The 14,088-nt window shown below is 43.1% G+C and overlaps 1 protein-coding gene across 3 annotated transcripts in view; it reads left to right on the top strand.

Annotated features, from left to right (window-relative positions):
• The first annotated feature begins 647 nt into the window (after positions 1–647).
• The window catches only part of cfap70 (cilia and flagella associated protein 70), a 72,697-nt gene continuing 59,256 nt past the window's right edge, over positions 648–14,088 (top strand). For 2 of the 3 annotated variants that reach the window (XM_078418274.1, XM_078418275.1), the window contains exons 1-6: positions 648–734; positions 7,762–7,872; positions 8,497–8,680; positions 10,646–10,744; positions 10,853–10,935; positions 13,718–13,894. In XM_078418274.1, the coding sequence (XP_078274400.1) occupies positions 7,795–7,872; positions 8,497–8,680; positions 10,646–10,744; positions 10,853–10,935; positions 13,718–13,894 (621 nt within the window). In that variant the 5' untranslated portion in view covers positions 648–734; positions 7,762–7,794. The remainder of the gene's footprint in view (positions 735–7,761; positions 7,873–8,496; positions 8,681–10,645; positions 10,745–10,852; positions 10,936–13,717; positions 13,895–14,088) is intronic. The other variant, XM_078418276.1, reaches the window with a different exon arrangement.

The raw sequence follows: 14,088 nt of genomic DNA on the forward strand, positions 1-14,088 counted from the left end.
TCTTTCATGGTCGGAGAACTTGTTTGGTAATCACCAGTTCTCCGCAAAATCACACGGGGTTTCAGTATGTAGGAGGGAACAGCAGATGCAGGTTGAACTCAGACTGAAAAGATGGGTCTCGACCGGAAAAGTCGCCCATTGCTCCTCTCCAGAAACGATGCCCAAAGATACTAGAGGAACAAGATGGACCACTCCGTTGACATCGCCTATACCGAAGTGTAATACGCAAAGGAGCGTAACGTCCGCCATTTTAGTAGGCATAATAACCTGCCGCTCGCAGTATAATCAGTGTTTTGGGGAACACAAATGAAAAATAACAAAAATCTGTGAATTGATAGATGAGATATATTCTGCATTTTAATGGTGTGATGATACCATTAAAATGCAGAATATATCTCATCTATCAATTCACAGATTTTTGTTATTTTTCTTTTAAAATATTTCTGCCGCCTAAAAATGGCGCCATGACGTACTGCGGTTTTTTAGGTACGAGTGGTCTATCTTGTTCCTCTAATATCTTTGATGCTGCCTGTCCCGCTGGGTTACTCCAGCACTCCGTGACTGTCTCTGGTGAAAACCAGCACCTGCAGTTCCTCCCCTCCTCGCGTTGGAGCCCAGGACGTCTGACGTCACCGCGCAAGAGCACGTCAGGTGGCGAGCGGTTCGGTCGCCCTGGCAACGGGCACGCGCCGAGGTGGCCGGGCCGGAGCTGGACGAGGGCGGCGAGAGCTGAGGTGAGGGGTGAGGCCTCAAGGGTGGCCTGAGATGGCGGTTGGGATGAGGTGAGGTGAGGCCTCAAGGGGCAGCCTGAGATGGCGGCCGGGCTGAGGTTGAAGATGCAGCAGCAACGTCTGGGACATCCACAGTATGGATTCGAAATAAATAGGGAGGGTGGAGTCACGAAGAACTGCAGGTGCTGCAATCTTACGTTGTTGAACACAGTCCTGGAGTAACTCGAAGTAGCCCTTCTTCAGACTTGCATACATAATCTTGTGGTCATCACTTCCGAAGAGTCCACCAGGGACTATACTGGAAGTATCCTGTACCCACTGGGGACAATTTTTTATACTATCCTACACCCACGAGGGACATTTTTTACATTTACCAAGCCAATTAACCTACAGACTGATTGGAATAGGGGGAAGAAAGCTGGAAAAGAGAGGTGGGGTTCGGACAAAGCCTGGCATTGATAGGAAGGAACTGCAGATGGTGCTTTACATCGAAGATAGACACAAAATGCTGGAGTAACTTAGCGGGACAGGCAGCATCTCTGGAGAGAAAGAATGGGTGACGTTTCGGGTCGAGAGACCCTTCTTCAGACCGAGAGTCAGAGGAAAGGGAAACAATAGACAATAGGTGCAGGAGTAGGCCATTCGGCCCTTCGACCCAGCAAACCATTCAGTGTGATCATGGCTGATCATTCCCAATCAGTATCCCGTTCCTGCCTTCTCCCCATACCCCCTGATTCTGCTATCCTTAAGAGCTCTATCTAGCTCTCTCTTGAAAGCACTCAGAGAATTGGCCTCCACTGCCTTCTGAGGCAGAGAATTCCACAGATTTACAACTCTCTGACTGAAAATGATATTTCCTCGTCCGTTCTAAATGGCCTACCCCTTATTCTTAAACTGTGGCCCCTGGTTCTGGACTCCCCAACATTGGGAACATGTTTCCTGCCTCTAACGTGTCCAACCCCTTAATAATCTTATATGTTTCAATAAGATCCCCTCTCATCCTTCTAAGTGTATACAAGAGGAGGAGCCAGCGCTGCCGTCGCAGCTGCGGCTTGCCTGCAGTCCGTCTGTCTTTTTGTGTTTTTTGTTGTTTTTGTCTGAATTGTAGTTTTAATATGGTGTAGGGTTTGTATGTTATGTTTGGGGGGGGTGGGAGGGAACGGGAACTGGAACTGTAAAATTCTCTCTCCCGAACGGAGATGCGACCTTTGGTTCTGTGTCGTGTCTCCGTTCCCGTTGCGGCCTACCACCGGCCATGCACCTGGGACCACCTGGGCTCTGGTTCGCAGAGCCCGCGGCCCGGACTCACCAACTGCGGCGCTGGCTGCCTTCGGATGCTGCGGGAGCGGCTGCGACTCGTCTCCGGAGGCTCCGGCGCGGGCCGCGTGGACGTCGGAAGCTCGCAGGCCCCTGGGTGGGGGCCGACATCGGGAGCTCCGGCAGCGGCAGAGGCAGCGTGTTCACCCGCCCCAAATCGCGGGGCTTGGGTCGGCCCGCCGCGGACCTTTCACCGTCCGGCGCGGCCTGCAATAGGCCGCGGGATTTTCACCGCCCGGCGGGGGCTTCAATGTCGGGAGCCCCGACCGTCCCGACGTGGCAACTCCAACAGCCTGACCGCGGGAGAAGACGTCAGGGGAAGAGAAAAAGACATTCTGGCCTTCCATCACAGTGAGAAGGGACTGGAGGAGACTCACTGTGATGGATGTTTCTTTTTGTTTGGTGTTAGTTTGTGATTGTATGTGTTATTGCATTTTTATTGATTAATCTTATTGGTCTTATTGTTCAACTGCGGGTAATGTTTCATTTCACTACACATTTATGTGTATGTGACAAATAAACGACTATTGACTATTGCCTAGTTGGTCCAGTCTTTCAACATACGACAGTCCCGCCATTCCGGGAATTAACCTAGTAAACCTACGCTGCACGCCCTCAATAGCAAGAATATCTTTCCTCAAATTTGGAGACCAAAACTGCACATAGTACTCCAGGTGCAGTCTCACCAGGGCCCTGTACAACTGCAGAAGGACCTCTTTGCTCCTATACTCAATTCCTCTTGTTATGAAGGCCAACATTCCATTGGCTTTCTTTACTGCCTGCTGTACCTGCATGCTTCCTTTCAGTGACTGATGCACTAGGACACCCACATCTCGTTGTACCCAGATCCCAGATCTCCCCTTTTCCTAACTTGACATCATTTAGATAATAATCTGCCTTCCTATTCTTACCACCAAAATGGATAACCTCACACTTATCCACATTAAACTGCATCTGCCATGCATCCGCACACTCACACAACCTGTCCAAGTCACCCTGCAACCTCATAGCACCTTCCTCACAGTTCACATTGCCACCCAGCTTTGTGTCATCTGCAAATTTGCTAATGTTACTTTTAATACCTTCATCCAAGTCATTAATGTATATTGTAAATAGCTGCGGTCCCAGCACCGAGCCTTGCGGTACCCCACTAGTCACTGCCTGCCATTCTGAAAGGGACCCATTTATCCCCACTCTTTGTTTTCTGTCTGCCAACCAATTTTCTATCCATGTCAGTACCCTACCTCCAATACCATGTATTCTAATTTTGCCCACTAATCTCCTATGTGTGACCTTGTCGAAGGCTTTCTGAAAGTCAAGGTACACTACATCCACCGTCTCTCCCCTGTCCATTTTCCTAGTTACATCCTCAAAAAATTCCAGAAGATTAGTCAAGCATGATTTCCCCTTCGTAAATCCATGCTGACTCTGAATGATCCTGTTACTGCTATCCAAATGCTCCGCAATTTCGTCTTTTATAATTGACTCCAGCATCTTCCCCACCACCGATGTCAGACTAACTGGTCTATAATTTCCTGTTTTCTCTCTCCCTCCTTTCTTAAAATGTGGGATAACATTAGCTACCCTCCAATCCACAGGAACTGATCCTGAATCTATAGAACATTGGAAAATGATCACCAATGCGTCCACGATTTCTAGAGCCACCTCCTTAAGTACCCTGGGATGCAGACCATCAGGCCCTGGGGATTTATCAGCTTTCAGTCCAATCAGTCTACCCAACACCATTTCCTGTCTAATGTGAATTTCCTTCAGTTCCTCCGTCACCCTAGGATCTCTGGCCACTAGAACATCTGGGAGATTGTTTATATACTCCAAAGACGTACAGGTATGTAGGTTAATTGGCTGGGTAAATGTAAAAATTGTCCCTAGTGGGTGTAGGATAGTGTTAATGTACGGGGATCGCTGGGCGGCACGGACTTGGAGGGCCGAAAAGGCCTGTTTCCGGCTGTATAGATATGATATGATATGATGATGATATCTTCCTTAGTGAAGACAGATCCAGAGTACCGTTTCAACTCGTCTGCCATTTCCTTGTTCCCCATAATAAATTCCCCAGCTTCTGTCTTCAAGGGACCCATATTTGCCTTAACTTTTTTTTTTCCTCTTCACATACCTAAAGAAACTTTTACTATCTTCCTTTATATTATTGGCTAGCTTACCTTTGTACCTCATCTTTTCTCCCGTATTGCCTTTTTAGTTTTCTTCTGTTGCTCTTTAAAAGAGTCCCAATCCTCTGGCTTTCCGCTCTTCTTTGCTTTGTTATACTTGTTCTCTTTTATTTTTATGCTGTTCTTGACTTCCCTTGTCAGCGACGGGTGCCTCTTACTCCCCTTAGAATCTTTCCTCCTCTTTGGGATGAATTGATCCTGCAACTTCTGCATTATTCCCAGGAATACCTGCCATTGCTGTTCCACCATCATCCCTGCTAGGGCCTCCTTCCAGTCAAATCTGGCCAGCTCCTGCCTCATGCGTCTGTAATCCCCTTTGCCATACTGTAATACTGACACTTCTGATTTCCCCTTCTCCCTCTCAATTTGTAGATTAAAACTTATCATATTATGATCACTGCCTCCTAATGGCTCTTTTACCTTGAGTTCCCTTATCAAATCAGGTTCATTACACAACGCTAAATCCAGAATTGCCTTCTCCCTGGTAGGTTCCAGTACAAGCTGCTCTAAGAATCCATCTCGGAGACACTCCACAAACTCCCTTTCCTGGGGTCCAGTGCCAACCTTACAATTTACCCTTACAATTCCTCATTTCTGTCCATACTAATTCTACATCTCCTGATTCTATGTCCCCCCTTGCAAGGGAGTGAATATCATTCCTTACCAACAGAAAATAAATAGGTGACGTTTCGGGTCGAGACCCTTCTTCAGGGAAAAGGGAAACAAGAGATATAGAAGGTACATAGAACAAGAATGAAAGATACACATAAAGCAACGATGATCAAGGCAAGGTGGAGCCCGCAATGGTCCATTGTTGGCTGTTGATCCATTGTGGGGTAGGTAATAACAAGTTTTACAGATAGTGAAACTCAACAGGATGACAGTATGATGACTAGGATGGGGGAGGGATGGAGAGAGAGCGGTTGCAAGGGTTACTTGGAGTTAGAGAAATCAATAATCATACCACTGGGTTGTGAGCTGCCCAAGTGGCATATGAAGTGCTGTTCCTCCAATTTGTGTTTGGCCTCATTCTAACAATGGAAGAGGCCTAGGACAGAAATGTCTGTATAGAAATAAGAAGGGGAGTTAAAGTGTTTGGCAACCGGGAGATCGTGTATGCCAAGACGGACTGAGCGAAGGTGTTCAGCAAAATGATCACCCTGTCTGCTCTTGGTCTCGCTGATATATAGGAGTCCACACCTGGAACAGAGGATGCAGATGAGTTTGGTGGAGGTGTGAGTGACCCTCTTCCATATCTGTATAACTCGTTATCACCTACCCCACAGCCAACATTGTTACTTTTTGCATATCTTTCATTCATTTGTTCTGAGTACCTCTCATTTCCCTTTTCCCTGAAGAAGGGTCTCGACCTGAAACGTCACCTATTTATTTTCTCCAGAGATGCTTCGTAACCTGCTGAGTTACTCCAGGTTTTTGTGTAAATCACCATCTGTACAATCTGAAATGTTAGCTCTCGACATGCATACTGCCTATCTTTCCAAGTACATCTTTCTTGAGCATACAGGACATTCTTGACCAATTTAAGAGTGTGCTGAGAAGAACATGCTCAGTTAGGCCATGTCTCTTGTGGCTAGTTTTACAACCCCTTTCAGTGGTTTTGTTGGAGGTTTGAGAGTAAATTGACTTCCTTCTGCACAAGGAAAAGTCCATACAAAAATCAAGGGGAATGGGAGAGAAATTTTGTGGTGATCTTGTAATTTCTCCCGTCCTTTTTCACACTTTTTTTCCCACGATATACACTGTTCATGATCCAAACAACATGTTCCTGAATTTCCAATGATCTAAGTTGGTGGGACCAGCAGTTAAAAAGGCAAGAACTGTCCGAGATAACAATGTTATTTTTGATGTATTTTACATGGGTCTACATTCATCATTCAATAAACATCCATCAAACATGTTAAGATCAAATAAACATACATCAAACATATTAAGATGATTTCCTATGTTCAAATAATATTTGACCCTAAACCCGACTGTGGGAGCCATTTATGCTTAATTCAGTTATTGTTATTGTGTTATGGCTATGTTTTAATATTTCTAGTTTATGCTATTTTAATAAAACCTAATTAAAGTTGATTTGTGCTATTTTAATAAAACCTAATTAATGAAGAAAAGAAGTTTGGAAGATTCGTTTTTGTCATATCAGGGTGCGACGTGTGCGTAAGCTATAACTACATTTCATCCCCGAGAAGTAATGGCTATCGAAGTGGGATTTCGAGATGGTATAGAAACTGCCATTACACCGACCATGCTCTTTATTTTTAAATTGGTCAAAAGTTCCGTGTACTGCTCAGGAATGACATACTCGGCAAATCCGGGCAGAAAGCCCGTCGAAAAAAAAACTGAGCAAACATTTCAGATTGATGACTTTCCGTCAGAGCATCAGAGCTCTGTCGATTAAATGATAAGTTGAAGAATCACCCAACTACAAGTCTTGAAAAAAAATCTTGATTGAACCACTTCAGCAACTTAATAAACTATTCAGATAACCTTTTATAATAATAATAATAATAATGCATTTTATTTATATAGCGCTTTTCATATACTCAAAGACGCTTTACAGAGATTTAGAGAACATAGGGAAATGAATAAATAGATAAATAAGTAAATAAGTAAACGAACAGAGAAAGGAGACAGAAGGTGAGGTGACCTTCAGTGGTTGAAGGCAGTACTGAACAGGTGAGACTTCAGCAATGTTTTGAATGTGGTGAGTGTGGAGGAGTCTCTAACGGTTTGGGGTAGTGAGTTCCATAGGGTGGGAGCAGCGATGGAGAAAGCCCTGTCCCCCCAGGATCTGAGTTTGGTCCGGATGTGGGGGGATAGGAGATTGGCAGCAGCAGAGCGGAGGGTGCAGGTGGGAGTGTGCCTGTGGAGGAGGTCGGTCAGGTAGGATGGGGCCAGGTTATGGAGGGCTTTGTAGGTTATGAGGAGGATTTTGTACTGGATTCTCTGGGGGATGGGGAGCCAGTGGAGTTTGTAAAGGACGGGGGTGATATGGTCACGGATCGGGGTGTGGGTGAGTAGACGGGCAGCGGAGTTTTGAATGTATTGAAGTTTACTGATGATTTTTGAGGGTGCGCCATAGAGGAGGCTGTTGCAGTAGTCCAGACGGGAGGTGATGAAGGCGTGGATGAGGGTTTCTGCAGCTGTGGAGGAGAGGGATGGACGGAGACGGGCAATGTTTTTGAGGTGGAAGAAGGCTGTCTTTGTGATGTGTTTGATGTGTTTGTCGAAGGAGAGGGTTTGATCAAAGCTTTGGCTTTGCTAAATCAATAACTTAAATTTAAGACTTACTAGGCACATGATCAAGTCTGTTCAAAACTAGATAGAATCTCAGAGAGAGATGGCATTCATCAGTTAATGGGAATGCGAAAAATAATGGATTTCATAGGTGAAAAGCCTACTATATTGCAAATCTCTGGTCAATCTTTATATGTTTATCAAATTAATTGCAGAATGTTATGTATATTCAGGTCATAATCCTATTTTTATCCTTAAAATAGTTAATACTTTACTGTAAAACCGTGGCTGTGGACATGGAGAACCCTGAAGTTGAAATCAAAGGACGCAATGCAGTGTCAGTGCAGATCACAGTGCTGAGGGGCAGCAACCTGGTATGTACCATCTTCGTATCTTATCCCAAGGATATTACGTCTTATATAGTTTGTGGTCAAACATTTGAGTGGATTCTTGTATGACAAATTCTTTAAAACGAGGGAGATTCCCCACACTTACATTGCTAAAATCAATCCTTGTTACAGCTGCTGATCATGAAACCACAAAAATACTGGCAAAAGGTGTGCGAGGGGGTGCGAGGATAGCTTTATAATTGTCTTCTTTGAGTGTTGTAGAATGAAACAGGACCTGTGTGTGTGTGTGTGTGTGTGTGTGTGTGTAATTATTGGATATTGTATTATGACCGCTTGTTCATGTCACAAGCTACTCAATTATATTTTTGTACTGCAGCATATATGTACTATTTAATGTCTCTTCAATTTATTTATTCTATAAATTTGTGGTTTTATGTGTTATGGTATGATATAGGTCAGTAGGTAACAATATCAGAGGCAGTGTTTAAAACAAATTTGAATTTGATTTGTCAATTCTGGCTTGATTCCAGTCAACATTTAAATGTCATGTTATTTTGAAAGGTTTTGTGATTGCTATTTAAATTTTAAAATATAGACAGATTAATGTGTTTTTTCATCCCATGTCTATGTATTCTATTGTCCTTGCAGAAAGGAACTAAGACAGACAATCCAATGTCCTATGTCCGTGCTGAGTATAATAGCATTCATCTTGGAGACTCGGGGAAATTGCAGGTGACTGAAGGAGAAGTAGATTACAACTTCACAACCAGCTTTGATTGCAGCTATGATGGATTTCAAGGGTTGGACAACTTGGTGCATAAACCTGTGATTTGTGAGTATCAGTTTCAATTGTCCTTGAATTATAAGCACACATATATACTGATGAGCCAAAACATTATGACCACCTGCCTAATATGCTTTTGGTCCTCCGTGTGCTGCCAAAACAGCGCCAACCCACTGAGGCATGGACTCTACAAGACCCCCGAAGGTATCCTGTGGTATCTTGCACAAAAACATTAGCAGCAGATCCTTTAAGTCCTGTAATTTGCGAGGTGGAGCTGCAGTGGATCGGACTTGTCGATCCAGCACATCCCACAGATGCTCAATTGGATTGAGATCTGGAGAATTTGGAGGTCAGGGCAACACCGTGAACACTTCATCATATTCCTCAAACCATTCCCGAACAATGTGTGCAGTGTGGCAGGGCGCATTATCCTGCTGAAAGAGGCCACTGCCATCAGGGAATACCATTGCCATGAAGGGGTGTACCTGGTCTACAACGATATTTAGGTAGGTAACACGTGTCAAATTGACGTCCACATGAATGGCTGGACCCAGGGTTTCCCAGCAGAACAATGCCCAGAGCATCACACTACCTCCACCGGCTTGTCGTCTTCCCACAATGCATCCTGGTGCCATTACTGCCCTCATGCATCGATGAGCCTTGGGCGCCCAACAGCCTGTCGCTGGTTTGTCCCTCCTCGGACCACTGTCGGTAGGTACTCACCACTGCTGACCGGGAGCACCCCACAAGCCTTGCCATTTTAGAGATGCTCTGACCCAGTCGTCTGGCCATAACAATTTGGCCCTTGTCAAAGTCGCTCAGGGCTTTACTCCTGCCCATTTCTCTTGCATCCAACACATCACCTTCAAGAACTGATTGTTCACTTGCTGCCCAATATATCCCACCCCTTGACAGGTGCCATTGTAATAAGATAATCAGTGTTATTCACTTTATCTGTCAGCGGTCATAATGTTGTGGCTCATCGGTGTATAATTATTTGCTGATGTTCATGTGCAAGAACAAACATGCGCCATGCTAGAACTGAGCTATGATTTCATTACTTGTCTCTTCTGTGAAGATACATAGGACCTATGATGATTAAATTTCAAGATAATTAAGTCTAAATCCATAACCATAATCAGCTCAGTTTGAATCTTGAAATGTTGGAAGAATAAAAAATGATTATGCTGCAGTGTTTGACCAGATGATAAACAATATATTTAACCTTTCTGTATGAGCGAAAAGTAACACTGATCCTCATACATTTGTGATTCACCTCATTTTACTTTGAATGCAACTATGATGATGGAGTAGTTTCTTTACGTGATAAATAAACCTGATCCTCGAGCTAATATTCCAAATTTCACCATAACAGTGTAGGAAGGAACTGCAGATGCTAGTTTATACCGAAGAGAGGCACAAAATGCTGGAGTAGCTCAGTGGTCAGGCAGCCTCTCTGGAGAAATGGAATAGGTGAAGTTTCGGGTTAGAACCTTTCTTCAGACTGAAAGATGGGGGGGTGGGGGACTGGAGGTGTGAAAAGGCCAGACCAAATCAGAGCCGGCAACAGATGACCTCAGGAAGGGTGGAGTCCTTAATGGCCCATTGGAGGCTGGGGAATATGTGCTGTATGTGGAAGATGTATGTAGCAAGAAACTCTGATCTGAAGATAGCAGGTTGTGATTTTTTGTTAATCAATTTCTGCTCTTAAGTTGGAAGTGCACTGTATTTATCTTGATGGGTCATGATGTATTGCAGGAAGATGACACCACCATCATGGGTAAATTGTAATATGAAGTGGGTATTATCCCCATGGGGGAAACCAGAAATTGGATCTACCAGAAACTGGCCCAAACATTTCAAAATATGCACAAAATGCTTTTCATGTAGAATTTATCACGCACATTTTCTCCCAATCCAGTTACGAGCCTTTATCTGTTGCCTGTTGTATTTTTAAAAAAAGCTTTAGAGAATTTAAAATATATTTTAAAGTGCTTCTTGCTTTTTATTTAGTGACAGTTATTGAAGTTTTACCTAAAGAAAAGAAGAAAAAAGATGAGAAGACTATTGTACTGGGCCAAGTTACAGTGGACCTACTACCTCTTGCTGAAGGTGGGTGATATCAACAAAAATTTAAGAGATGTGATTTATCTGTTCATTAAAATTGACTTTATGCAGCACACAATAATTGATGTTAAAATTTATCATCCTTATCCTTAGGAGTAAGTACGTTTACAAAAACCCTTACAGTCCATCCTTTAGGTGGAGTTGTTTTTGAACCAATTGTAACAGATGAAACTAAGGTAAGCAATAAAATAAAATGATTTAATGGCATCTTGATGTGGTTAACTGGGCTTGATTTGACTTTGTCATGTCCAAATTAGGTGCCAGATTGATCTGTTTTATATTTTATTTTTCTGCTTTAATGTAGCAGTTGTGGGATAACTGAGTGGCTTGCTTGGCCATTTCAGAGTCAACCACATTATTATGCGTCTGGAGCCACATGTCGCCCAGACAAAGTGAGCATGGCATGTTTACTTATCTAAGGAAATGGGTTAGCCATTAGCATTTTTACAAAAGCAGCTTCATGGTCTTTTGGTATTGGATAAGTATTAAAAAAATTCAAATCGATTTTTTGGTTGGTGTTGAACGAGTCCAAAAGCACATACCGGGGAAGATTGGGTTAATATACGATGAGCGTTTGATAGCATTGGGCTTGTACTCACTGGAGTTTAGAGGGATGATCGGGACCTCATTGAAACTTACTGAATAGTGAAAGGCCTGAATAGAGTGGATGTGGAGAGGATGTTTTCACTAGTGTGAGCATCTAGGACCAGAGGGCACAGCCTCAGAATAAAAGTTTGTACTTTTATAAAGGAGATGAGGAGAAATTTCTTTAGTCAGAGGGTGGTGAAACTGGAATTCATTGCCACAGACAGCTGTGGAGGACGTCATTGGGTATTTTTAAAGTGGAAATTGACAAATTCTTGATTAGTAAGGATATCAAAGGTTATGGAAAGAAAGCAGGAGAATGGGGTTGAGTGGCAACGATGGATCAGTCATGATGGAATAGCGGAGTAGACTCGATAGGCCAGATGGCTAAATTCTTCTCCTATGACATATGAACTAATGGTTCATTAGGTTATATCTCTAGGCTGTTAATTAAACAATGATGTAGCCATGATATGTGGCGACAAGGTGTTTTTAGTTTGGTCAGACTATCTTCTTCCTAAATTGTCATACTGATCCACGAGCAGTTTTTAGTTAGGTTTAATAATATTAACAAGTTGGCTTGGTGATTGAGAGGAAATTACAATACAGTCAGTATATACTTTTGTGCAATATCCCAGTCAGCATCAATGTTCCAAATTAATCAAACACTCTGGTGAGGATCTTCAGTTTGTTAATGCATCATTAGCATGTTGCATTACAGAATGATAGAATAAGGTCAGAAGGTCATGTGATAGGAGTAGAATTGGGCCATTCGGCCCATCAAGTCTACTCCACCATTCAACCATGGTTGATCTATTACTCCCTCCGAGCCCCATTCTCCTGCCTTCTCCCCATAACCCCTGACACCTATACTAATCAAGAATCTATCTATCTCTGTCTTAAAAATATCCACTGACTTGGCCTCCACAGCCTTCTGGGGAAAATAATTCCACAGATTCATCACCCCCTCATCCTCAGAATGAAAGAGGTTCCCGTGAGGTTGAGAATCATGGATGTTAAAGAGATGAAGATTTCCCACAGGAAAAAATATAATTATCCAGAGTAGAGAAGAAATAAACCCAATGCAGTTTCCTAACAGTTAATACTGTTATGAAGTATCATCGAATCAAAGAAATATATCACCCTGTCATGACAGCCAAAATTGGATCTATAACTTACTCCCATTTTCCAGTTCTCGGTTTGTAGTTTGTAGGTTTTGACTATTCAAGTAACCATCCATGCATATTTTAAATGTGATCATGGTTTTTTTTGCATCCTTTGGAGCTAATTACTTCCAGAATCCCACTGATCTTTGGATGAAAAAATCATTAACACCTGGAGTTATGGACATAGATACATAGAAAACAGGTGCAGGATTAGGCCATTCGGCCCTTCGAGCCAGCACCGCCATTCAATGTGATCATGGCTGGTCATCCACAATCAGTACCCTATTCCTGCCTTCTCCCCATATCCCTTGATTCCGGTAGCCCTAAGAGCTCTATCTAACTCTCTTTTGAATGCATCCACTGCCTTCTGAGGTTGGGAATTCCACAAATTCACAATTCTCCGGGTGAAAAAGTTTTTCCTCATCTTAGTACTAAATGGCCTATCCCTTATTCTTAAACTGTGGCCCCTGATTCTGGATTCCCCCAACATCGGGAACATGTTTCCTGCATCTAGCGTGTCCAATCTCTTAATTTTATATGTTTCTTTCAGATCCCCCCTCATCCTTCTAAATTCCAATGAATACAAGCCCAGTTGTTCATATATCAGTCATCAGCCATCATATATTTCATCATATGTCAGTCCCGCATCCCGGGAATTAACCTCGTGAACCTACGCTGCACTCCCTCTATAGCAAAAATGTTCTTCCTCAAATTCCTCTCTACCAAGGGAACTCTGTCCGTTTTGTTCATACTGACCAGGCCTCTTACATTCCTTTCCCTTTCCCTTCCAGCTCCTTGGTTCTAAAGAAAACAACCCACCTGATTCAACCTCTGCTCACAATTCTCTAGCTCTGGCACCATCCTAGTAAATCCCCTTGACACTCTCAAGTTATTACATCCCTGCTGTAATGTGTTGATCAAAACTGTCGGCACACATTCTAGCTGTAGCCTAACCTGATGATTAATTATAGATGTTTTGACCATCTTGGTTACAGTAGCTCATTGGGAATCCCCAGGAGACTGGAATGAAAAAGGAAAAAATGTTGTCTGTCAAGGCTACCACCATCTGCTTGGAAGGTTGATCATTAGAGTTCAATGAGCTATTTATTTACACTAATTTATTAAATACACACATGTAAAGTAAGTTACATTTGCAGTATAACTTTGTAATGTCTGTACTTTGCCAGTTGCTGTATTTTGTCTGCAGGCTGCACTGGATATTGTTGTGTCTGTCCCAGAACCATTACTATCTGAAGCCCAATTAGAAGGATCTAATCTGTTGAGGATCACTGTAGAGTCTGCCTATTCAGTTCCTGACAGCTGGAACCTCACTGGACCACAATTTAATTATATGATTGCACTATTTCTGCCAGATGCCACTCAGGTAAGTATTTTGCAAGAATGTGCCACATACATCAGGATTTCTTATGTGGAGTATTATAGCACAGGAATACTTTATTTGTTTGGTATTTACCAAGAATACAAGCTTCCTTCCACCATTTTACATTGTTAACATGTCTACCTATTCCATTTTCCCTTATCCATTCAATTTGACCACTTCTGCCTGTGTTAGTCACC

Source organism: Rhinoraja longicauda, chromosome 21 (assembly GCF_053455715.1).
Source record: "Rhinoraja longicauda isolate Sanriku21f chromosome 21, sRhiLon1.1, whole genome shotgun sequence".
Lineage (NCBI taxonomy): Eukaryota > Metazoa > Chordata > Chondrichthyes > Rajiformes > Arhynchobatidae > Rhinoraja > Rhinoraja longicauda.